At 44.9% G+C, this 27,165-nt stretch overlaps 1 protein-coding gene across 3 annotated transcripts in view; it reads left to right on the top strand.

Annotated features, from left to right (window-relative positions):
• Window positions 1–14,222, top strand: part of VANGL2 (VANGL planar cell polarity protein 2) — a 77,336-nt gene extending 63,114 nt beyond the window's left edge. For all 3 annotated transcript variants that reach the window (XM_083167276.1, XM_083167275.1, XM_083167277.1), the window contains 5 exons: window positions 1,367–1,971; window positions 3,721–3,857; window positions 9,088–9,223; window positions 11,045–11,276; window positions 12,410–14,222. In XM_083167276.1, coding sequence (XP_083023402.1) covers window positions 1,367–1,971; window positions 3,721–3,857; window positions 9,088–9,223; window positions 11,045–11,276; window positions 12,410–12,670 — 1,371 coding nt within the window. In that variant the 3' untranslated portion in view covers window positions 12,671–14,222. The remainder of the gene's footprint in view (window positions 1–1,366; window positions 1,972–3,720; window positions 3,858–9,087; window positions 9,224–11,044; window positions 11,277–12,409) is intronic.
• Window positions 14,223–27,165: the final 12,943 nt, after the last annotated feature.

Genomic DNA, 27,165 nt, shown 5'->3' with positions numbered 1-27,165 from the left:
TACAAGTATAAGGTCGACCACTATTGATCGACAGGCAGATCAACACATGAAAAAGGTTAACTTGCATTAGGTCAACAGTTTGACATAAGTAAAAGGTTGACGGTTTTTTTTTGTGTGCTGATGTTGACATAGGTCGACATGTGCGCTGTGTTAGTGTGCCACTTTCCCACGCTGTGTCCGTATCATATTCTCCCTCTATACGAATAAGTCAGCTTAAAATGAAAAATCCTAACAAAACTCATGTCGACCTTTTTTGTTTGTGTCGACCCTTTTCATGAATCAACCTTTTACCTGTCTGCCAATAGTGGTTTACCTATTGCGTGTCGATCTAACCACTGTTAATTTAATGACCACATATGCCGACTTTACGCATGTTGACCATTTGGGGTAAAGCTAATTATGTTCTACCCTACGGTCTGCACCCCCATCTACATACTTCTATAGTACAGTGCCCCCCGCTGGTGAAAAGCTAAATAATTGCATCTCCTTCCCATACAGTAGACAGCGACGAGCCGTCTTTAAGCATTCATTATACAGTTACTTTCCACAGCAATATAGTAAATCATGATATTAATTTTAGGGCCAGGTTTATTTTCCCCAGTTGTGCAGTTCAATTACGGATTTAATCTTGCAAAAGGCATTAAACATTTGATATAACTTCCCCCCGGAGAAAGCGGCGTTACTTGGTGTTTAAACGTCAACGTTTCCTTCCCCCGGTGTCTATCACATGGCTATAATCTGACAGCTGGGTGTGCACATGCATTGTGGTGTGACTGGTTTGTGTGCCGGAAATATTACATGCTGGTTAGAAAGAGGTTCTCCCCCGCCCCCCTAACTAGCGGTAGGATAGTTACATGAGAGGTGTAGCTGGTCTAGCCAGCGAAGGTGGGAGCCCGGTTCCCTATAATAATCCTGTCTCCCACCACAATAGCTTCAGCGTTGTATAACAGGTTTGCATTGTCAAGTGATAACATGTTGACGCTTGGGTTGGAAAATATCAATTGTAGAATGCTGTGCTCACTATCAGTCACTGGAAACAAATTAGAATTTGCTATATAAAGGAGACCGGGTACATCAGCATATACTAGAGGTTATAGTAGCGGATATGTTTCTGGATGGGACCATCACATGCCCCATTCATTTGCTGAAGGCCTATTTGAAAGGCTGTTGCATGCAGCAAGTGCAGTAAGAAATGTGACCTGCTGGAGCCTAAAGATTTGCACTTCTGTTGGAGAACGCCATCTAAAAAGCTTCCGGGATGTATTGCGTTCTGGAGTCAGCTTTGATGCATCTCTCATGCATTTGTCCGGCATCTTTATTTGATTGTCATACTAATTTTTTTTTTCTTTTTGTGCCTTATTTGCAGGATGACAATTGGGGTGAAACCACCACAGTGGTCACGGGGACATCTGAGCACAGCATATCCCACGATGATATCACGCGTATCACTAAGGACATGGAGGACAGTGCCAATCTGGACTGCTCGCGGCACTTTGGGGTCATTATTGGCGGCGCTTTAGCACTCATCTCTTTCCTGACCCCTATCGCCTTTATGCTGTTGCCCAAAATTTTACCGTGGGATCTGGAAACCTGTGGAACAGCTTGCGAGGGTCTCTTCATCTCCGTGGCCTTCAAACTCCTCATCCTTCTGGTGGGCAGCTGGGCACTCTTCTTCCGTCGACCCAAAGCTTTCTTCCCTAGAGTGTTTGTTTTTCGGGCTCTGATTATGGTGCTCATATTTCTGCTGGTGGTGTCCTATTGGCTTTTTTATGCAGTCCGCATACTAACGACGGCGGAGAGGAACTACCAGGGAATAGTTCAGTACGCCGTTTCGCTGGTGGATGCCCTACTCTTCGTCCACTACTTGGCTGTGGTTCTGCTAGAACTGAGGCAACTCCAACCTCAGTTCACCATTAAGGTGGTGAGGTCCACGGATGGGGCAAGCAGGCACTACAATATTGGACATTTAAGGTAAGACCATATCCTTCTAACGTGGGGTTGGAACATCTGACTCTGTAGATCGCACAAGGTTGTCGTAACCCGAGAATAACCAAAACTGGCCATGACCACGAGAAATAAGTTACGGCTGTAGTATGTTGGTTGGGACGGCCAATTATTGGGAATTGTTAATTAAGACCGAGATTTGGTTTCGTTTTCTGCACACTTCTTGCATATGGTAAATAAGAATGTTTGTTTGTTCTCTATGTTCCGTGACTAATTGTTTGCATTGAACGGTCATAACATAGATGAGAGCTGCATTGTACCTCCAAGATTAAGATGGTCAGCCGTGCTTGACAGCTAACCAGGAACAATGAAGGCTGGTTTAGCCTGGAGTTTTACGGGTGGCTGCTGAACCGGAACAATGAAAAACGACTTGCCCTGTAATCTAGAATAATTTAGAATAATATTATAGTTTAATAGATTGCACAAGTAGTGAATTAAATAGGAAGAACATGTAGGACAGTATTAACCTTGTAATGTCTCTCTGGATTAACAAGGTCTTCGGTGAAGGGATGACGCCCAAAGGCCGAGTCAAACCTCTAAGACTTCATGTTGCCAGAGGGCACTCCAACTAATGATCAGTGGCTAGCAAAGGATTCTGGGAGTGAGGACTTGTTAACATCTGGCTTATTATAATGCGTATTCATTGGATACATGCAAGGCTGTAGCATTGAGAGTAAACCCTTTCGTTAGGGAGTATATGCTTGACCTTTGATTGGAAGACCCTTCTCCCCGTGTTCTGTTGTGTCAACGTTTTTGGGTACTTGCTGGAGGAGAGAACAGATTTTTTGTATCCCCTCTTATGAAAACAATGTACCCCCCCCCCCCCCCCCCCCCCCAATCCCTCGAAAAAAAACCTCTCATAACTCAAGGGTGTCTACATCAGCGGTTCTCAAATTTAGTCCTCAAGAACCTCCAACAGTTCCCGATTTCCAGGTTACCCAGCAGGACCATAGGTGCACACATATTAAAAGATCCACAGGTGGAGCTAGTTGCTTCATTTATGTTTCTGAGAGGAAACCTGGAAAACATGTACTGTTGGGGGGGGGGGTGTTCCTGGAAGACCAAGTTTGGGAGCCGCTGCTCTACAGCATATGAAATCAGGACATCCTTTCTGGATGAAGGGGACATGTCTCAAACCTTAAAAAAATGGCACTGGAGGTGTTTCCCATAGCAACCAATAAAACCTAACTCACATTTATCTTGTACCCCTTTCACATCGCACCTCTGACCAGTGTTATTGCTGGGTTGGTGACATATGGACCCAGGTTGAGGTGTGAAAGCACCACAGCTCATAATCCGGTTCAACCTGGCTTAAATCCAGGTTGCCCACTGTGTAATGGGCGACCCGGGCTTAGTGTGAAAGTATGATCATGATCCTGGGTCCGACCCGGCTTTAGCTAGAATGTCATTGGTCACCATGGGCTACTTCTTTCTAGAGATCAGAGTGAAGAACGGGTTTGTTAAAGGTATAGAAGAGCCAATAATCCCTAAATGCAGGCACAGCCATGAGTTGTGTGCTAGGGTGCATTCCCCTTCTGTAGCCGCCATTGTTCACGCTGGATGTCCGTGATGTCCTGGGTCTCCTTGGTTTTGTTCCCATGACCCTACTGTATTACCCTTGTGTCTCCCTCTACCCACCCATTCCCCACACCTTTTATATTCTGTGATTTTGGTCTGCACACACATCCCTACCCTCTGTCTGTTTTCCTCTCACAGTATCCAACGAGTTGCCGTATGGATTTTGGAAAATTATTATCACGATTTCCCTGTCTACAACCCTGCGCTCCTGAACCTGCCAAAATCCATCCTGTCTAAGAAAATGTCTGGCTTCAAGGTCTACTCCCTCGGAGAGGGTGAGATGACGCTCTCCATGGAGCTCCCTGGTCTTCTCCTTGCTGTCTTCTCCTCGTTTCCTCCAAATCCCCATGTATATGATCTGTGTTGCCATTGCTTTTCCTCCGACACGTCCTTTCCAGCCAGGGATTGATTGCTGATGGTCTTAGCCTAAGTATTAGTAGGGTGTTTTTCATTGCAATCGGGAAACAGCCTCTATGTTAGATTTGCCTTGGTGTACTCAAGAAACAAGCCTTGTCCACTTGCTGGACCCTGTATACCATGGGTCCTCAAACGGCGGCCCTCCAGATGTTGTGAAACTATGAATCCCAGCATGCCTTGCCACAGTTTTAACACTCCTTTATAGCAAAACTGTGGCAAGGCATGCTGGGATTTGTAGTTTCACAACATCTGGAGGGCCTACTACATAAGCGAATGACTGTGTGCATGGTGTATTTATATGTAAGCTAGAACATACGTGTGGAATACCGCATTCTGTTTCAGGGATTTCTGTTGTCTTACTCTGATTTGCTGATGGCTGATAACCTGGACACAAGTGCCTCTATGGGGCCTTGTAACCATCCCAGATATACGTATGTAATGCTTATAAAACGACGCATTGATTACGGGGCCTTTTGGTTTGGTTGATGAGGGTGGGATGTACTAAAATAGCAATGCCCCTAAAAACTTTGACTTTCCCAATCCTGGGTGTGGCTATGGGCTTCTTTGAGCATTTTTCCCTAAGAAGGGATCCAATCATATCCTCCCAGCATCCCTTGCTGCGCTGATACCCTGGTATCACATGGTAAGGGTGACTCCCGAGGCCGAAACTCTGAAGTCACAATGTCGCCAAGGGCTCAGTGTCTGTCGTGCAAGAACCGCCCGTAACTAAAACCAAACTTCTGTACAGAACAGATCACTGGTGAATAATGGGGTGCACCCATTGAATTTACTTATATTGCACCCTCTGGCACCATTTTCCCTGTGTCCTCTACAAAACGTTAACACTAGTGCCATATTGGGAAAAATGGCCTCAGCATGATTTTTCCTTAGTTCCTGCTCTGTAGACTCTCGCACATTGCTCCCCCAATTTATTCCAGCGGTAGGTTGGCGTAGAGGTGGGGCACACGTCCATATATAGTACAGCAAACTTCCTTTAAATGCCTCCTTGTTGGCAAGGTTTGTTTGTAAGATGCCACAAATTCCTCAGAGGTGGGGAAGTCACCCTACAAATGCAAATAGTCCAAATGTGTAACCATACTTGTGGTAAAAATAAAATGACCAGGAGCAAAGAACAAATGCAGATTCCAATACTTAAAATTCATTTAAATAAAAATCCAGCATTAAACATAATGGGCAGATATGAGGCGTATGTAGTGGGGTCCATGAGCTTAGTCTGGGTAGACTGAGCAGGTGGACAATGCATGGGGTGTAATCGGGAGACGGTTGTTACGATTTAGGGGAGAATATAGTGTCAACATGGGTTCTGAGGGTCAACTGTAGGTGGGCGGAGTCTGTTTGGGTGAGGCAGGGAGTTCCTGAGGTTGGCAGTAGTGTTGGAAGGTTTGGAGTAAGTAAGGGAAGGATAGGTGGCTTGGGGACTAGGGGAGAATCTCGACGTTGGGGGTGATGGAGGATAGTAATAATGTAAGAGGGATTTATGAGCTCTGATATAGGTATACAAGAAAGGGGGGGTTGTCCAGAGTGCGCTCCAGTAGTACCACCTAGCCAGTAAGGGTATAGAGTCCCAAATTTGTGTGATCCTGCCGTCACTTATATCCAAACGGAGTGTTCGTAAACTTCAAAATAACACCGAAGACTTCGAATTTAAAAGGTAGTTCTTTATTAGAAGCCCAACGCGTTTCGTCTACACGACTTCATCAGGGGCAAAGGCTAAAAGTGGTACAGAGAAAGGGAATGTTGGCAAACATTCAACACAATATGGAATCTAGATCATTAATTTTACATGATTTGTACATACCATGGCCTGGTATGGCCAGAAATCCAGACAGAAGTCAACAAATGGAAGTATCCCTTTACATATACAGTTAAAATCTGCAATAATGTAATTAAATATCGAATTAATAAATGATTAAAAATAATTTAATATGTAAAAAATAATTTAAAAATAATTTAAACATAATTTAAACAAGGGGGAAAAAAACATAGAGGAGCAAGCAATAGAAGATGAAACTGAAAGAACACATACCGGTATTGGTAGGTATGGGAACTAAGCGCCAAAAGGTATAAATCTCCAAAAATAGCTCCTTGAGAGGAGATATAGAACCTACAGATAGTAAATATTAGTGGGTTAGTCCAAACAAAGGGGGAGACAACCCAGTTTATACATGAGCTCTCGGAGTCTAGAGGTACATACCAAAGGGGTGGAATCCAAGGTGTAAGACTGGAGGGAATGTCTTCCTCTCTCACAGCCAGCCAGATAAAAGCAAATATAATATGATCCTAAAATAGGTTCTATATCTCCTCTCAAGGAGCTATTTTTGGAGATTTATACCTTTTGGCGCTTAGTTCCCATACCTACCAATACCGGTATGTGTTCTTTCAGTTTCATCTTCTATTGCTTGCTTAAATTATTTTTAAATTATTTTTTACATATTAAATTATTTTTAATCATTTATTAATTCGATATTTAATTACATTATTGCAGATTTTAACTGTATATGTAAAGGGATACTTCCATTTGTTTACTTCTGTCTGGATTTCTGGCCATACCAGGCCATGGTATGTACAAATCATGTAAAATTAATGATCTAGATTCCATATTGTGTTGAATGTTTGCCAACATTCCCTTTCTCTGTACCACTTTTAGCCTTTGCCCCTGATGAAGTCGTGTAGACGAAACGCGTTGGGCTTCTAATAAAGAACTACCTTTTAAATTCGAAGTCTTCGGTGTTATTTTGAAGTTTACGAACACTCCGTTTGGATATAAGTGACGGCAGGATCACACAAATTTGGGACTCTATACCCTTACTGGCTAGGTGGTACTACTGGAGCGCACTCTGGACAACCCCCCCTTTCTTGTATTCTATCTGTGTCTCTCACTAACAGGAGAGTCGTTCCAGAGTTGCAGCTGGTCGAAAGGCCTACTCTAAGCGCAATTCCTGACCACTTTTGTTTGTTTTCTGATATAGGTATATTAATTTTACGATGGCATAGTATGTGCCTACATGTAGAAATGGCAGAAGGGGGTGCCAGGCATGTACGTGAGATGGGATAATAAGGGTCAGGCTAGAGAACCAGACTAAAACAGGTCGGAGGAAAGAAAATGCGGTCAAGAGGTCGTTCAGAAGTCAATCTAGAAGTTTAGATGCAAAGGGAAGCCATGTAATGGGGTGGATGAGGGAAAGGACCAGTCGGGTCAGTGGATGGTTCCTTGAGAGGAGGGGACGGCAGCAGTCGGGTAGAGACACGTTGTAGGGAACTTGAGCTTGGTAACCTGAGGTTAGAAACGTGAGTGCCGGTGGGGTGGAAAGAGAGATTCGCTATTTGACGTCAAATTTTGGGTGGGATGTACTACAGAGAAATTGTCCTAAACCCCAGAAACTACGGTCTCCTTTTACAAATGTACTAAGCCCATTACTCTTGGTCTGCAATGTGGTGGGTTGGTATTTGCCTGTAGAAGCCTGTGGGCTGCTTTCTGCAGTACCCTCTGGCTGCCTCGGGCCCCCTGTGCATACACAGAGGGACTCCCAGGGCCGAAACACAGAAGTGCAGTGACTGCTTCTCAGGAGAACTGTCCTTTGGATTACTAATAGCATATGTAAGTACAAATGATGGATGCGGGAACGGCAGGATATACTACATTGCGGATGTGATGCTTAAGGCCCTGTTGGCAACACACCGCACCCAAATCTAACTCTCTGAACCCATTACATCTGCCCCACCAGCATGGTTTTGTCCATCTGCAAAAATTGGAGCCTTGCTACTATATTGGCATGTGTTCGACATATGAGCGATTTGCGCCTTTTTATATTTTTAATTTCAGTTTGAATCTGCAATAATTCAATGAAGCGATCTCTAAGCAAACAATGACATTTGCAGCGCGATCGTTGGGGACCATGCGGATATGTGCAGTAAGGGGTCTGCGTTCCTATACTAGCCATGGTTCCCTGCTCCTCTAGTTCCGCCTGCATGGGAGACATTGCTAGTCTTTGTAGGGGGCAGGGTGCGGAGAGGGGGACCCTTTTATTGTGGTAGCTGCTGACATCCACCTCCTGAAATCTTTGCCCCTTTAGGGCTCTGTGAGTTGAATATTAAACCATGAATCTCTGTAACTTCAAAGCCCGCCTGTCACATGTATGGCGGGAAGCCTCATTAGGATTCTCTGCCGACTTGAAAGATACCTCTGTGCTTCAGGCTGGCTTTTGTAACTGCAGTCCTATTAACCCTTGGGTGGACTCCGCGCTCCCTCCGCTTGATCTTCTTTCTCCGTATCACTAGAGAAACCCTTACTGGGCACGACTTGGTTATATCTATACATTCAAAGCATGCATTCGCTGGTTAAAACCAAGGTTAACCCCATGTTGGGTAGCAAACGTCTGTCTTTTTTAATGATCAAATATTCAGTCTGATTTATATATAAAATAATATATGTATGGGGTGTCTGACGTGTGGTGGTATAAAATCATTTGGAATGATGTCACTAGTGTACCGCGCCTGTTTCTTGAGTACAGAGGTGCACCGCCATAATTACTGTGCAAATGCTTAGTGACTGATGCTCGTAACCAGACATCTAGGCAGATTTCCCTGCCCCAGCCTTGATATGAAGCATGAGTAAGCGACTTGTGGAATCCCAGCTGCTGTGGAACTACACACACCAGCACCATTTTGGCATTCTTTCCAAAACTGCAGAGGCATGCTGGGATGTGTAGTTCCATAAAAGCTGGATTGGTTTATGTTGCCCACCCCTGGTATTAGGAAACCGTTTACTAGACTAGACCGCTTCCCCTCTTTGAGCTCTTGGCTGTTATTTGGGCGAGTCATTGGGTGGCGAGGTTCCGGGGCTGGTGGTACGTACGTTATCCGGGCTGGAGAACCTTATCCATAGAGTAATTACCACCTGTGATAACCCATTGGCGCTCACCTTGGAACCTTACAGCCCGCTGAATCTTCCATCACTGGGACAGTGGAAGTGTTTTTCTTGGCAGGTTGGGCCAATGTCCACCAATTTGGATCACTAGGAACTAAGGAAATCCCATAAATTTTAACATATTTTTTTTTTTTATGTAGAAAACACAACTAACAACTCGACTGGGCAGTCGCGGGCAGTGATCGCGGCAGCGGCCAGAAGGAGAGACAACAGCCACAACGAGTATTACTACGAGGAGGCGGAGCATGAGCGGAGAGTACGCAAACGGAAGGCCAGGTACTTTATTTGCAGTTATACAACAGATTGGACCTGAGCTCTAGATCCACATTCGTTATTAAAAAATAAAAACGTTATTAACTTTTTCTATTATGAATCTGTGAGTTGCCTTGTGGTCAGTTTTGATCCTGTACAAGGCGGGTGTTGTGCCGGGTCTCCCAATTACAGCTGCTGTGCCGGCACTGACCGCGCAGCACTGCCTGGCTGAGCGTTGCGGTCTTCCACCAATCAGCATGATCCTCACCATTACCCACCCGAGCTGGTGCCCGCAACTTACTATTGCACCATGTACGCTGCAGCTACACATCTGTTAGGGGTTCTGCAATTCCCACCGCAAAATGTTTCTTGGGCCCTGATTGCCAACTGCCGAAGGCTCCAAGCACTCCTCGTAAGTCAGAATAGTCTGCAGCCAATGTGGGATTGGCGCTGAATCTAGAACCTGTGCTGGCCTGTAGCTCTCACTGTCATCATCTGCCTTATGCACAGACTAATGTTGTTCTTGCTGTTCAAGATAACTATAACAATTGAAATGTTGTCTACGAAATATTATTTTCAGTCCGCTCTATTGTAACGCGACAGCCAGAATTCAATGTTCCGGCTGCTGAGAATCGATAAGTCTGGGGATTGGTAAAATCTGCCGCAGATTGTTGAAAATTCAACAATCCGCTGCCGTTTTCGACAAAACAGATCCGACTTATTATTTTTTAAGTTGAATCTGTTATGTCAGAATCTGCCGTCAATGCTGTCGGTAACAGCTGCATTGAATAGGCGACTGTGCTATTTTTGCTGGCGAAATACCGACCTTTTCACTTGTTTAGGAAAATCATCCGCTAGATGGCTTTGTACATGTGCGCCAATGGCATTAACAAAAACAAACTTTAATTGTTTTTAATGTTTGTCACCCAATGTCGGATGAGAGGCGGTGGCAATCGGCAGTATAGGAGACAACGTTGCTCATCTATAGGAGACCAGACGTGGCGCTATTTACATTGAAGGCTTATTTATAACATTTACCTATAGAGCGCCAATATATTCCCATGCACTTCACAGGATTTACATTTTTGGTACTTGTTTCCTAGCATGGCGCCCATCGCATCGTATACCATAAGACTAAATATGTTATGCGATGGGATGAGATGCGACGCGATGTTGTACAATAAAAAATTGTATGGCATCGTATGCCATACAATGCGATGGTATACGATTTTTTTATTGTACAACCACGCTGATGGGTCCTTACAATGTTTAATGCCCCCCACTATCAACGTAAACCCGAAGCATGGCGAGCGCAGCGGTACGCGTCCTCCGACCTTTTCATACCCCCACTATCCACGTCAGCGTAGAGTTGTGTATAGATAGTGTTGCGAGCCCGAAGCGTGGTGAGCGGACGCGGAATACATGTAAAGTAATACGCGGGGCTCGCCACGCTTCGGGCTCGGTGGCTCGCTGCGCTCTCCACACTATCTAAAATCGACTTCACGCCGACGTGGATAGTGGAGGTATGAAAAGGTCGGAGGACGCGTACCGCCGCCCCTCGCGGGCTCGCCACACTTCGGGTTCGCGTTGATAGTGGGGGTTCATTTAACACTGTAAGCACTCATTAGGGTGCTTATACAATTAAAAATCGCATCGCATGCATCGTATTCGGCTATATGGCATGCGATGACATAAGATGGAAATCTTGGGCGCCATGCTAGGAAACAAGTACCAATTTTTTTTATTTGACACCGTACTTTTTGGTGTACTGTTTATTATTGTGAAATGCATTGTCCTAGAGTTCTCCTGGTGGGTGCTGTAACATGGCCAATGTTCTCCTCCTAGGTTGGTGGTCGCTGTAGAAGAGGCCTTCACTCACATAAAGCGGTTACAAGAGGAGGACCAGAAGAACCCACGTGAGATCATGGACCCCAGGGAGGCGGCTCAGGCCATCTTCGCCTCCATGGCCCGAGCCATGCAGAAGTACCTGCGCACCACCAAACAGCAGCCATACCACACCATGGAGAGCATCCTTCAACACCTCGAGTTCTGCATCACTCATGACATGACACCAAAGGTCGGTGGTTTACCAGACAACAGCCTTTTATTCGTCCAATAATGTCCTACTGTAGCTGTACCGATTACCCAAGATCTGCGAGCCATTGCCTTGGGCATCTTCTGTAGCTTTCACCATAGCCTCTGTTTTATACAGTAGCCCGGCTGGAGTCCCCCCAAACCACTTAGGCTTCTATAGAACCAGTGGGGAGCTGCAGTACCCACGTATGACCACTAGCTGACATGGCCTAGCTCTTCCATTTAAACCAGGCATGTCCAACGTTGGCCCTCCAGATGTTTTCAAACTACACATCCCAGCATTCTTTGCAATAGTTTTAACATTCTCTAATAGCAAAACTGTGGCAAAGCATGCTGGGATGTGTAGTTTCACAACATCTGGAGGGCCAACGTTGGACATGCCTGATTTAAACCAATTTGTAGGTGGGACTGCCTAATTGTAATTGTTTTGTGTATTGTTCTTTGCATATAGCAGAAATATTGTGGCATTGAACAAAACGGCAGAAAATCTGATTCTCTGCACTATAGGGATTGGAACCGGTTTATTCCCGATGTGACTCTCTGTTGTACTGCTTGGGGTTTACTCCCCTTCATTTAGCTGTCTACCTACTGGTTGCTAGTGTGTACTGCAGTCCGAGCCAAAAGACTTCCATCCCTTAGGTTTCACACGTCGAGACTTTACTGTACCTTGCACTTGCATTTCATGAAATATGTATGCCTTTCATCTATATTTAATTGTGAGCTCTCTGTGGAGTCTTTTGTCATGTGCGGAGCAGATGTGTGGGAAACACCTTAAAGCCTTTAATGAAAAAGCGTGAAAAGATCGGAGACCTTTTTAAGTCGCTGTTGGAAAGAACGTAAACACTTAGCTTGTGTTTCAGTAGACTGCTTATTGTGGTGTTGTCATAACCATGTTTTTCTTTCCACTGGGAACCTGTGGATTAACTGCTCTGCATCCCGTAACCCTACAATTACTTTAGAACTACAAAACCCAGCAGGCTTTGCATGCTGGGTAGCCCCGCAATGGTTGACAAGCCATGGATCCCCTACATTTTTCTAATTTTATTCATTTTTTTAGTTGGAATGAAAACCTTAATTTTAACCAATTTTATGTTACCTATTTTTTTTCTCCAACAGGCTTTTCTTGAGCGGTATTTGGGCCCGGGGCCAACCATACAGTATCACAAAGACCGCTGGCTAGCCAAACAGTGGACATTGGTCAGTGAGGAACCCGTAACCAATGGATTGAAAGATGGGGTCGTCTTTGTCCTAAAGCGCCAAGACTTCAGTTTGGTGGTCAGCACCAAAAAGATCCCCTTCTTTAAGCTGTCTGAGGAATTTGTGGACCCCAAATCACATAAATTTGTTATGAGGCTTCAGTCGGAGACCTCAGTTTGAAACCTCGGGACCCTCATACAGGTGTAAGGGATAAAAAGGGAAGACTTGCACGTTGGTGCCGCTTTCCTTACTTCGTGGCTTTTTCTCTGTCTCTATTGACTTTTTATGAAAACCTCAACATGCCTTCCTGGGTCTACACCAAACCAGAACTTCTGTTACACCATGTTGTTCGTCATTCAGATATTGTTTTTGATCGAAGTGGAATCCTGGTATGACTTCCATTTTGCAAAGGGAACTAGACACCGTACTTCCAGCTACCAGGGTGCTCGACTTTCTTATCAGAACCATGTGTTGTCTTTGGCCCAGAACCTGGCTAATTTCTCATCTCCAGCTCGGCAATAATTGAGATCCACCACTGTTTGCATCGGATTAGACTTCAAACATGGACCATGCATTGGGCTTGAGTGCCTCAGGTTCTCCTTTTGACCATAGTCACCAGCCAAGGCCATAAATGGATACAAATGTTTGGTGCCAAAATTTAAAGGGCTATCGGTCGATGCTGATTTTTTTTCTAACTTCTCCTGGTGCTGTCCTTGTAAGGACCACCTTTTAAATTGTGAACCATAAGCAAACTTTTTAAAGCCGAGAGAAGCGACTCCGACACTAGACAATGTGGCTTATCCTTATTCCAGACACTGTTACAAACGAACTTGGCTTATCCTGATGTGGGCAAGGTTTCCTCGTAGACCTCAATGGTTTTGTATGTCCGGACAATTCTGTTTTGAAAAACCACTAAAATTGTGGCGCTGTCTTTTTTTTTTTTTTTTTTTTTTATTACTTTTTACAAATATATTTCCTAATTTGTACAAATTGCAAATGTCAAATCCTTAAATGTACTACAATACATCTCTAGGCAGAATATCAACTTAGGAGCCTATATTCATCTGTAAAATATGTCATATACCTCTCCTCCATCGGGTCTTCTTTTTTATCTTTTTGTAAAAAAAAAAAAAAAATTTTTTCCGTTTTTGTTTTGTTGTGGATTTTTCTTTTACAGTGATGTCAATCAGGAAATTTGACTGTTACATTCCAATAATACATCTCTACATACTGTACAACCGTAAAAATGCACTACTGACCACGTTTACAGTTTAACCTATACACACCGACCCACCATTTTGGCTGGCCATTGATGTTGGCATAATAATTTTAGGTGTGGCGTTGATACACTAATTTAACTACCTTGCATTAGGTGAGTGTGAAATATGAAATAACAAATTACATTTTTTTTTATTTGCAATAGAACAGTCAACACTCTTCTTATTCAACACTTTTTGGGTTTGTTTGTTTATTTTGCATTGAATACTAACTTGCATTTTCTCTTTATGACTATCTACAAGAGGAGATGCGGTGGGATGTGCAGTTTTCACAGAAATATATTTTAATTTTTTTATTTATCCACTTCCGCCCAGTCATCCATTATTATTATTATTATTATTTTTATTTTTTTTGGTGACCTCTCACTTTTTAGAATAAAAAGAAAGACTGACATTTCTACCCTCCCACTACTGAAGGACTCAAAGAAAAAAAAAATAAAGTTGTTTTTACACTACCTTTAGTTGTTGGAAAATGAGTACATTTATTGGCTGAAGGGTAAGAATGTTGGATGATGCTGGTATTCTGCAAATGACTATTGAATTTATTAAGTTTTTTTGTACCATCCACCACGAACACAAAACTAATAATCATCTACAATATGTAAAAAAAAAAAATGTATCATGTAATTTACTGTCGGGGTACACAATATGCCGAAATGAGTTTGCCATGGTGTGTGAAATTTTTGTGAGAATAGTGGGGCGCTCCTGGGATTTTGCTGCCTTACTTTCAAAACCTTGGGTCAATCCCAATTGACCCTGTTGGAAATACAGGACGAGGAGGTGTGGTTAAGAAAATGAAGGCGCTGAATGTTCCTGAAAGTCTTGTTAATACTGATCTTATTCGCGCTCAGACGTCTTTCTGTCACCTTCCGTATATGTTGTATTCATATGGTGGAGACCTAGAATAAAATTTGTATTTTAGTATATCTTATCTTTCCCATATAGAACGGGTGATGGTTAAGCATTCGTGATGTGCAGGGAAGAAGGCATACCTGGCTTACACATAAATGAAGTGCTTGACACTTATAAAGGTATCTTTTGGGGTGGCAAAGCGGGTGCGTACCCGTACTCACGGTGGGTCTCGTGGACACACACCTCAAAAGGTATCTTTTGCCCGGTAATCCACTCCTTGTGTTTGCATAAGAAAAGGGGGATTTTATTTACATATACAAAGTAAAATCAATAAAGCAAATTTAAAAAATTCTATCTGCCGGGCAATGAGGGAGGATAGAGTTTGAGTCCAAAACAAAATTGTGCTAAACCGGTAGGCACAGATGGTGATACTTTTTGTTTTTACCTTCTCTCACAACCGACACCTTCAAACACGAAAAAAAGGGGGGGTCCCTCCTGTTTTTGGTGTTTGAAAGTGTCTTAGTGTGACGGTTGTGAGAGAAGGTATAAACAAAAAGTATCACTATCTGTGCCTATTTATAGGTGGTTGGCGGCCCTGGTCCCCATTGTACCTTTTATTTGTGGTTGGCGGCCCTGCTCCCCATTGTACCTTTTATAGGTGGTTGGCGGCCCTGCTCCCCATTGTACCTTTTATAGGTGGTTGGCGGCCCTGCTCCCCATTGTACCTTTTATAGGTGGTTGGTGGCCCTGCTCCCCATTGTACCTTTTATAGGTGGTTGGTGGCCCTGCTCCCCATTGTACCTTTTTATAGGTGGTTGGTGGCCCTGCTCCCCATTGTACCTTTTTATAGGTGGTTGGCGGCCCTGCTCCCCATTGTACCTTTTTATAGGTGGTTGGCGGCCCTGCTCCCCATTGTACCTTTTATAGGTGGTTGGCGGCCCTGCTCCCCATTGTACCTTTTTATAGGTGGTTGGCGGCCCTGCTCCCCATTGTACCTTTTATTGGTGGTTGGTGACCCTGCTCCCCATTGTACCTTTTATAGGTGGTTGGCGGCCCTGCTCCCCATTGTACCTTTTATAGGTAATTGGCGGCCCTGCTCCCCATTGTACCTTTTATAGGTGGTTGGCGGCCCTGCTCCCCATTGTACCTTTTATAGGTGGTTGGCGGCCCTGCTCCAAATTGTACCTTTTAATTTATAATTTAGTTCCTAAATCAGAAGTCCCATTCCAGTTCAAGGGTTATATGAAGGTGGATTTTGATCTATTTTTAAAAGCAATCTTGATCGATAGAAAAAACATTAGTGTTAGTAAAAATGAATAAAAAAAAAAAAATCACCTGGTTAGTAAATGTCCTGAAAGGCCAACACATATATATTTAATATTGCGTTTAAAATTGCTCAAAATTGGCCTTTATCAAATATACCCCCTAGACTCTCACAAAGGTAAATAGTTGTCCAATCTATACAGATAATTAACCTTTTATTTAAATCCTTAACATTTCTTGTAAATGGTATTAACCCCTTCCCGACATATGACGTAAATGTACGTCCTATGCCGGTTGCGGGGGAATCAAGCCAGCTCACGGAGTGAGCTGGCTTGAAAGAGAGCAGGTAATGGCTGTATATTACAGCCAGGTACCTGCTCTCACGGCCACGAGCGGCGAGTTCGCCGATCGTGGCCGTTTAACCCTTTAAGCACCGCGGGCAAAGCGCCCGCAGTGCTTAAATAGCTGATCGGAGGGGGGGCGCCCCCCTCCGGCGCCGATCGGGGCCCCCCGCGGCGAGATCGGAGGGTGCCGATCGGTTGCCATGGTAGCCAGGGGTCTAATGTAGACCCCTGTGCTGGCCATGTCAGCATTCCTATTACATCCTGCCTGAGGCAGGATGTAATAGGAAGTGCTGAAAATCACTATGTTCAGCCATAGAGCTCTATGGCTGAACCTAGTACAGGCGATCGCGCCCCCTAGTGGTCAAGTACACTAGGGGGCCTTGTAGTAAAAGTAAAAAAAAAAAAAAAATAAATAAATAAATATTAAAAGTTCAAATCACCCCCCTTTCCCCATTTCACAAATAAAAATAAATAAAAAATAAAAAAAATAAACATATTTGGTATCGCCGCGTTCCTAAAAGTCCGATCTATTAAAATATAACATTAGTTATCCCGCACGGTTAAAGGCGTAAACGGAAAATAATTCCCAACGCCAAAACTACGTTTTTTGGTCGCATCGCCTACCCAAAAAAATGTAACTAAAAGAGATCAGAAAGTCGCACATATCCCATAATGGTATTAATTAAAAAGTACACTTCAGCCCGCAAAAAATGAGCCCTCACCCAGGTCCGTAGATGGAAAAATAAAAAAGTTATAAGCCGCAGAACATGGCGACGCAAATTCGAAAAACCGTAAAATTTTCTATTTTTTTTTTTAGTGGTAAAACGTAACCAAAACTATATAAGTTTGGTATCACCGGAATCGTAACGACCCTTAGAATAAAGATAACCCATCATTTTAAACGAACTATGAACTCCAAAAAAACCGTAACCAGCGCAAAATTGTGGAATGGCATTTTTTTTTTTTTTACCCCACATTGAATTATTTCCTGATTCCCCAGAATATTATACGGTATAGTAAATGGTACCATTAAAAAGTACAACTTGTCCCGCAAAAAAAAAGCCCTCATGTGTCTATATAGCCGGAAAATTAAAAAAGTTACGCTTATTTGAACGCGAGGAAAAAAAAAAAAAAAGTTAACAAAAAAGGCCTCGTCGGGAAGGGGTTAAAGGTCTTTCAAACCATGTGCTGCTGTCCTAAAAGTGTGTATTAGGATCTCAATCAGTAGTTGTACAGGTGTGGCATGACGCTGCTTGCTTATGTAGGGATACAAGTTCCTGCTACGCCAGTCTGTACGGCAAAACTAAGCATAAACTGTACAATCAGCTGACCTCCCTGTACAAGGTGCTATACATTTTTTGTTATCTAATAATACCATTTAGGTGCCTTTTTTATTCCTGTTTTTTCCTTCTTTCACTGACATGGTTCCTTTCGCCTCACTGTCCATATCACGTTCATATTCCTCTTCTAAACTGTAAAATCATCGTTATTCATATACAAATATAGCCCCCCATGTACTGTTTGGTTAATAATTTACTAAGTAATTTTTTTTTTTTTTTTTAACCATTTTTCCCCAGGGCCGGTTTAACCTTTTGAGTGCCAATAGCTCTGTGAGAGATGTGTAAAATTTCTGCTAAAAATGCCCCAGCGTCGCTCACATTTGTTATATAAATTAAAATAAAAAATGTAAAAAAGAAACGTTTATATTTCCTATAATAAGGTAACATTACAGGTCATTATGATGAATAAAAAGGTCCGCTTGGCAATTTTCACACCTATTTTGACAAATCCCCTTGGCACTCAAAGGGTTAATATGCATGACTGTAGAATAATGTAAATCGGAAAGGTTTTTAGGGTTTTTTTAATATATAGATTTTTTTTTTATTAGTTTGCAGTGGATTGAAGCAGTACGGAATTTTTTTCTTAAGTGTAGAATAAAAAATCTGTACACTTTTTTTGTAAAAAAATAAATAAAAAGAGAAATTGAAATTTTTCTGCTTGATTTTTATTTTTTTCAAAAAAAAATTTAAATCTGTTTTGGGAGCATTTTCAAAAGTAGTCCCAAAGTCTATATTTGCCACACTTTATGCATAATACCCCTTTAAAACAATTTATTTCCTGTCGTAAGACAGAGAGGAAAATGTAAGAAATATATTATTTATTATTATTATTAACTCTCATTATTATGGATAATCATATAATCGGCCGCAACGCTTCTAACATTCTTTTTTGGACTGCTCCCCTGCTTCCCATTGTACCTTTTATTGGTGGTTGGTGGCCCTGCTCCCCATTGTACCTTTTATAGGTGGTTGGTGGCCCTGCTCCCCATTATACCTTTTTATAGGTGGTTGGTGGCCCTGCTTCCCATTGTACCTTTTTATAGGTGGTTGGTGACCCTGCTCCCCATTGTACCTTTTTATAGGTGGTTGGCGGCCCTGCTCCCCATTGTACCTTTTATTGGCGGTTGGCGGCCGGCGGCCCTGCTCCCCATTGTACCTTTTATTGGTGGTTGGTGGCCCTGCTCCCCATTGTACCTTTTATTGGTGGTTGGCGGCCCTGCTCCCCATTGTACCTTTTATAGGTGGTTGGCGGCCCTGCTCCCCATTGTACCTTTTATAGGTGGTTGGCGGCCCTGCTCCCCATTGTGCTTTTATAGGTGATTGGCGGCCCTGCTCCCCATTGTGCTTTTATAGGTGATTGGCGGCCCTGCTCCCCATTGTGCTTTTATAGGTGATTGGCGGCCCTGCTCCCCATTGTGCTTTTATAGGTGATTGGCGGCCCTGCTCCCCATTGTACCTTTTTATAGGTGGTTGGCGGCCCTGCTCCCCATTATACCTTTTTATAGGTGGTTGGTGGCCCTGCTCCCCATTGTACCTTTTATAGGTGGTTGGTGGCCCTGCTCCCCATTGTACCTTTTTATAGGTGGTTGGCGGCCCTGCTCCCCATTGTACCTTTTATAGGTGGTTGGCGGCCCTGCTCCCCATTGTACCTTTTATTTGTGGTTGGCGGCCCTGCTCCCCATTGTACCTTTTATAGGTGGTTGGTGGCCCTGCTCCCCATTGTACCTCATACATTGTAGCGTAGCTCTCCCCCCCCCCCCCCCCCCTGTATCTTGTACGCTGTGCTGCTTTTCTCTCCCCCCCCCCCGTGCCACATACTAATGTGCTGCCCTCCCCTGTGGCTTATAGGCTGTGGTGCTGCTCACGCTATGTGCCACGTACGCTGTGGTGCTGCTCACACCCTGTGCCACTTATGCTGTGGCACTGCTCCGTCCCCTGTGCCTCATATGCTGTGGAGCAACTTCCTCTGTCCCTGTTCCTCGTACGCTGTGATGCTGCTGCCTGTGCTGTGGTTTCATGTCTGTACTAAGAGTGTGCCAGTCACTAATGTACGAGAGGAGATCCTGTGAAAGCCACTGCGGCTGATACTGAGCGTGAGCGCACTGCGAGTGTGGTTGACCTTACACAGCAGTCACCACAATTCTTATAGAGATGACATTACACCAGGCTTAGTGTCTAGTCGTACTTCAGTACAGCCACCACCTATCACTATAATAAACCATACTTACCTACTTTCTGGGAGAGGGCAGCCAGTTTAGGGGGGGCGGTGCTGCGGGGAGTGAAGAGGGGGGGGGGCAGAGCCACACGCGTGGCGACTTGTTTATGGGCGTGGCCAGAGCACTTGTGCCATTTTCGCCCCGCCCACCGCCGTGCAATGGTATTTTAAAGGCATTGCACGGCGGTGGGTGGTGCTAAAATGGCACGTTTTGCATTTGACCAGCGGACACCCTGCTGAGGGGAGGAGGGGGTGGGTCGATTGGCCGATGATAAAGTACCAGGCACTTTATCACTTCTCCTCCCTTATCACTGCTTCATACATCTACCCCTGTGTAAATTATGTAGAGCGCTCTAGGGCTCCTGGAGTCCGCAGTGCGGCACTTCTGTATAGTGTTGAGCACACTGCCTTCCTGATAGCCATCCGCATGTAATCTTCTGGTAGGTACAGCAGCAGCATTTGTTCTGTCCCCTCCCCCAGGAGCTCCAGCCCATGTCTGCCCACGTATCTCATTGCAAAAATCTTGCCCTACTAATGAAATCCGGTCTTGTGCATTGTGCACCAGAATGATTCTTATGCCTATGTAGACTATAAGGGGTACATTTTCTAAAGAGGTGATGTTGCCCATAGCAACCAAGCAGATTCTGTCTGTCATTACTCAATTGCAAATGTCTGTATGTATTATAGGAGAGGCAGCGTACTGCCAAAAGGCGCCAATGTACACTGTTCATCCTATGAATGAATGCCTTTCAATGCCGTAATGTTCTAGTTCCATCTTGTGGTAAGTAACAGGTACTGCAGGTTGTAAAATAGTTCAATTCTTTGTAGCCAGCGGAATGTAATTTGTCTCTACGGTATACTATGCACCAGGTAAACGGAGAATAATCCTTTTAAACACTTTGTATACTCAGATGAGTTTGTTTTGGCAGTGTAATGTAATGTAATACGTCTTTTGCGCATTGTAAAAGAAAAAGAAGAAATAATTACTTTTAAACCACAACCGCGCCAGGTTAACCTGTTTTTTTTTTTTTCCCAGCAACTGCTGCAGCTTGAGATGCTAAGCCATACTTGCCTACCTGACCCTCTCCATGCGGGAGAAAATGCTCTGTTCCTGGGCTTCCCTGGTAATGTATGATTGCCATCACCTGTGGTGACACCTTTACCTAGCTCCCCACAGGTGCTGGCAATCATACATTACCAGGGAAGTCCAGGAACAGAGCATTTTCTCCCGCAAGTATGTGCTAAGCTGACAGAGTCCCTGTGAGCTTGTCCTCCTACCTATCTCGGTAAGGTATATAGAGGCTAAAGCTGGGTGCACACTCTACACTGTGCTATGCTGACAGAGACAGCGGGTGCTCAGACGCTTCTCCCATTCCCGGCAGTGCAGCTCTGGGCAGTGTGACAAGGTCAGAGGTCACGCTGCGCAGGCTGCACAGCCCCGTCCTGGGTGTGCTGCCCACCTTCCCATCCTGACTGACTGCATCACCCGCCCGGCTTCACCACCCACCCTCCCACCCGCACCGCACCGCACATGTAAATAAATATGCGGGATTGGCATCTCCATATGAGACACAACATCTTTGTGAATCTTTAGCCAGCTGTGATTCTGTTACTTTCTAGTCCCTGTCCAGCGCAGCCCTTACAATAGGCTGTACTGCATCTAAATTAGCTCTGCAACCCTGTATGAACACAATCAGGATGGTTATGCTGTGCGACACTGCTGCATGGTCAGATGGAAAACCTTTTCCCTAGCACCTGACATCGCCACTGTGTCTGACTCGAATCCAAACCTTCATTACATTCTGGAAATGTCCACTACCGTTTAACAGGTTAGAAATGTCCTTATTTTTTTTTTAAAGCGAAGCACTGTTTTTTTTATACATAGTATAATCAATAACCACATTAACAAACACCTGTGTTTTAAAGGAATATCTTCATAGGTCTAAAGACGCTGGAGTTTTGCGATGACCATTTAATCAAGCTGCCAGTTGAGGACCTGTGTGGTGTCTATTTCTCAAACTAGTGACTCACATGTACTTGTCTTCTTGCTCAGTTGTGCCCCTGAGGCTCCAATTTTTCTTTGTACTTTGATTGGAGCCTGTTTGTGCTGTTCTCTACAGGGAGTAGTACACGCTGTTGTAGTAAATGTTCAGTTTCTTGGCAAGATCTCGCATGGAATAGAAATTCTAAGGCCGCCACATCCCGCATACAGCCCCCCCCCCCCCCTTGCTGAGCGGGTGAGTGGCGGGGCGCACCGGCCCTGGATGCCGCAAATATTTACCCTGCATGCAGAATATATATTTAATTGCCTCCGTTGAATTGTAATATTGTTTGCACATGATAGAAAGCATATAAGCAACTACAGTTTATGGGAGGCAATATGCTGATAATACAAAAGTAGACTACACACTGTAAGTCTGACCCTCTGTTGGAAGCAGGCATGGATTTTATCAAACTGTGCCTGTTCTGTAGCCCAAATAAACATATGTACTGGTTCTCTCTGTCGGTGCAGTGGGCATACACAAAAGAACAGTCCCTTAACATGGGAGTGTTGTAGGTTCAGTCCTGTTCTGAATTGTGGGTATATGCCATTAGGGATGTCTGTTTCAGAGGAATGTCTTGTACATTGCATGGGGTAGGTGTAAGTGGCAAGACTTAGGACAACTGCAAGTGCAGATGTAAACACAGTACATGAAGCGCTTGTCTGCATGAAGCCAAGTGTACACTCACCTTAGCATGCATACCTTGAAACTTCTGAGGTATCGATAGTGGGATGGGGTGTGCCCGTGGGAAAATGGGAGGGAGCAGTGCAGCACCTACCATTGCCCCACCAATAGGGCCAAATATCCTAATCGAGACACAGTCCTCCAGAATCAGGACTGTGCTACCATGTGGGACGGTTGGAAAGCATGTTGTCATGGTCTGATGTCATTACTTTGCGTTGGCCATCTTATATGTTACACCATCAGGGAAGAAGCATAGGAATAACAAACAACAAGAGAAAATTATCATTTTATTAATCTCCAGCCACATCTTCTGGTGCCTCAAGTGTACTCTCCTCTATGCTCCTGACCACTTTCCTGGGTATGCCTTCTAAAGTAGGCACATCATGGCTGATGGGACTCCTCCTCCTCCTACAGTAGGTGCATTGTGGCCGGTGGTACAGCTGTCATCACTGTCACCTCCTCCTCCTACAGTAGGGGCATTGTGGCCGGTGTACCGCTGTCACCTCCTCCTCCTCCTACAGTAGGTGCATTGTGGCCGGTGGTACTGCTGTTATCACTGTCACCTCCTCCTCCTCCTACAGTAGGTGCATTGTGGCCGGTGGTACCGCTGTTATCACTGTCACCACCTCCTCCTACAGTAGGTGCATTGTGGCCGGTGGTACCGCTGTCATCACTGTCACCTCCTCCTCCAGTAGGTGCATTGTGGCCGGTGGTACCGCTGTCATCACTGTCACCACCTACTCTTACAGTAGGTGCAATGTGGCCGGTGGTACCGCTGTCATCACTGTCACCTCCTCCTCCTACAGTAGGTGCATTGTGGCCGGTGGTACCGCTGTTATCACGGTCACCTCCTCCTCCTACAGTAGGTGCATTGTGGCCGGTGGTACTGCTGTCATCACTGTCACCTCCTCCTCCTACAGTAGGTGCATTGTGGCCGGTGGTACCGCTGTTATCACTGTCACCTCCTCCTCCTACAGTAGGTGCATTGTGGCCGGTGGTACCGCTGTCATCACTGTCACCACCTCCTCTTACAGTAGGTGCATTGTGGCCGGTGGTACCGCTGTCATCACTGTCACCTCCTCCTCCTACAGTAGGTGTATTGTGGCCACTGGTACCGCTGTTATCGCTGTCACCACCTCCTCCTACAGTAGGTGCATTGTGGCCGGTGGTACCGCTGTTATCACGGTCACCTCCTCCTCCTACAGTAGGTGCATTGTGGCCGGTGGTACTGCTGTTATCACTGTCACCTCCTCCTCCTACAGTAGGTGCATTGTGGCCGGTGGTACCGCTGTTATCACTGTCACCTCCTCCTCCTACAGTAGGTGCATTGTGGCCGGTGGTACCGCTGTCATCACTGTCACCACCTCCTCTTACAGTAGGTGCATTGTGGCCGGTGGTACCGCTGTCATCACTGTCACCACCTCCTCTTACAGTAGGTGCATTGTGGCCGGTGGTACCGCTGTCATCACTGTCACCTCCTCCAGTAGGTGCATTGTGGCCGGTGGTACCGCTGTCATCACTGTCACCACCTACTCTTACAGTAGGTGTATTGTGGCCACTGGTACTGCTGTTATCACTGTCACCTCCTCCTCCTACAGTAGGTGCATTGTGGCCGGTGGTACCGCTGTCATCACTGTCACCACCTACTCTTACAGTAGGTGCAATGTGGCCGGTGGTACCGCTGTCATCACTGTCACCTCCTCCTCCTACAGTAGGTGCATTGTGGCCGGTGGTACCGCTGTTTTCACGGTCACCTCCTCCTCCTACAGTAGGTGCATTGTGGCCGGTGGTACTGCTGTCATCACTGTCACCTCCTCCTCCTCCTACAGTAGGTGCATTGTGGCCACTGGTACTGCTGTTATCACTGTCACCTCCTCCTACAGTAGGTGCATTGTGGCCGGTGGTACCGCTGTTATCACTGTCACCTCCTCCTCCTACAGTAGGTGCATTGTGGCCGGTGGTACCGCTGTTATCACTGTCACCTCCTCCTACATTAGGTGCATTGTGGCCACTGGTACTGCTGTTATCACTGTCACCTCCTCCTCCTACAGTAGAGTGCTGTTCTCACAGCACTCTTCTTGTATTTCAACTACAGCTCTCTTACTCACCTACAATCTATACCTGCATCTATTCTCATTCACTTCCTTATATCTCCGCTGTATTGTGTACTAAGAATTGTGCTTTAATTTTATGTCTAGTTCTGTGTACCCTGTACTGTTCTAAAGTATTCTATATGTACGGTACTGGCTGGTGCAATCACCATGTGGCGCCGCTGCCTGGGTGCTGCACAGCTCAGTAATTATGTGTTCCCCATGTCAGTGTCCCTCACTGGAGTACATCTAGTGTGTAATATATTTAAATATATATATATATATATATATATATATATATGGATAGAAGCAAAGGACAGAGTGCGCAAATATCTTAACTCTCCACCACCAATGTACAAAAACTGTAATAACACTTATCACAATTTTCAGTAATTTAATACATAATAAAAAAGATTAAAACTTTTTGTTTGCAGTTTGAGTCATTTTCACACGGTACATTGAAACACCCAACGCGTTTCGTCACACTGACTTCATCAGGGGTGACTTTCAATATGCTGTTAGTGTAATGTATAGTGGTTTTACACATGGATCGACTTCCACTTGGTATAAAAAGGACCTCAGAAGTGTCCTACTAGAATGTGCAATTATGCCGCATCTGACCCACTCCTTCAGGGAGAAAATGCTCAAATGCTCTGTTCCTCTACTTCCCTAATATGGATATATAGAATTGCTGGTAGCAGGACGGCACTCCACAAGATAGATATATGCTGGTGCCATGTCTATAGTAGAGAAATGCAGTACACTTACCCCATCCCCCGTAGAAGGATGAAGACCAGCACTCAGACGATTTTTAGATGGAGAAAAAAGTGGTTTTTATTCCATGTGCATGAAGAAGCAACAATGGCTGTCCCATTGTTGCTTCTTCATGCACATGGAATAAAAACCACTTTTTTCTTCATCTAAAAAAGTGCTGGTCTTCATCCTTCTAAAGGGGGAGGTAAGTGTACCAGATGTATGTGTGTGTGTGTGTATATATGTATATATATATATATCTGTACTGTTACTGGCTACCTATCTGGCTGTGCAATCACCATGTGGCGCCGCTGAATGGCTGCCTGGGTACTGCACAGATCGGTAAATATGTTCCCCATGTTCGTGTCCCTTATTAGAATGCGTCTTGTGCATATCTGTATGTGTGATGTACATCTGTACTGCCATTGTTGCCTGTTCCTTGTACTGATAACCCTTTGTATTGCAGTATGTGCATTGTTATTTTTAATGTCTGTAAAGCGCCTTGAGTCCTGTTGGAGAAAGTGCACTATATAAATAAAACATACTTACATTGTGACTGGTGGTACCACTGTTCCCTCCTCCTGTAGGTGCATTGTGGCTCACGGTACCACTGTTATCCCTGTCACCTCTTCATCCTACAGTAAGTGCATTGTGGCCAGTGGTACCACTTATCACTGTCCCCCCCCCCCCCTACTACAATAGGTGCATTTTGGCTGGCGGTACCACTGTTATCACTGGGGAGAGGCTGCCAGTGCCGGGGAGAGGGAGAGGCTGCCTGTACTAAGGAGAAGGCTGCCAGTGCTGGGGAGGGGGAGAAGGCTGCCAGTGCTAGGGAGGGGGAGAGCAGTGGCGTAACTATAAATTTAGCTCCCCCCTGCCCAAAAAAATTGTGACGCCCCCCCTTCTTTAGTAAATTATGACGATGGTGCAGACTGGTTACCTGGGCCACTGTGCGCTGTCATGTGTAGTGCTGCAGCTCCACAGGAGTGATGTGCACCCATGCAGCATAACAGGAAGGACATCCCATCTTCTTACATACAGTAACCTTCCGCCACCAGCCTCAGCTTCCGGTCATGTCTGTGGTTAGATCTTGGCTAGAAGTAACCACAGGCGTAGGGGCTGACTGATACTGGAACTTGGGAGCCTTGATGAGGGTATGGTGCATGCCAGGGACCCTCAGACAGTAGCAGACGTGACCATGAGATAAAAGAAAAAGTCTTTATTGACTACAACAGATAAACAATAGACAAGCTGAGGAATGGTATCGCAGAGGATCACAGGCAGTAATGAAGAAGCATAAATAACATCAGCAGGATTGGCATTTAGCGGCAGTGTGTATGCACTGATAAAGTCCAATAATATATAGCATGGATGGCAAGAAACCGGTGCAGTGCGGACACACTGATGGAGTCCAGAACATATATAAGGAGCTGTGTAACACAGATGAAGTCAACTATATATCATGCAATGCAGATGTAAAGGATACTGACCACTGTGAGAAGCTGGATACCAAGGAGGATGGTCACGGGATGGAAATATTAAAGGTAATGGGCACTTCTTGAACAGTCACAGGAACACAGAGAGTCACTGATACAATATCGATGCTGGCAGCAATCGCTGTAAGATATCGATGTAGAAGGTACCTGTGTGATAAGCTGTGATGGGATGACAGCGATGGTGACGTGGTAGGATGAAGAGCCCAAACGATGAAGTTGGTGTTTCGATGACGGAGCATCGATGGTGAGAAGGAAACGATGGAGCACCGATGGTGAGAAGGAAACAATGACGGAGCACCGATGGTGTGGAGGAATCGAT

Source organism: Crinia signifera, chromosome 12 (genome assembly GCF_055691185.1).
Source record: "Crinia signifera chromosome 12, ASM5569118v1, whole genome shotgun sequence".
Taxonomy (NCBI): domain Eukaryota; kingdom Metazoa; phylum Chordata; class Amphibia; order Anura; family Myobatrachidae; genus Crinia; species Crinia signifera.
This window is presented reverse-complemented; position numbering and strand designations above follow the sequence as displayed.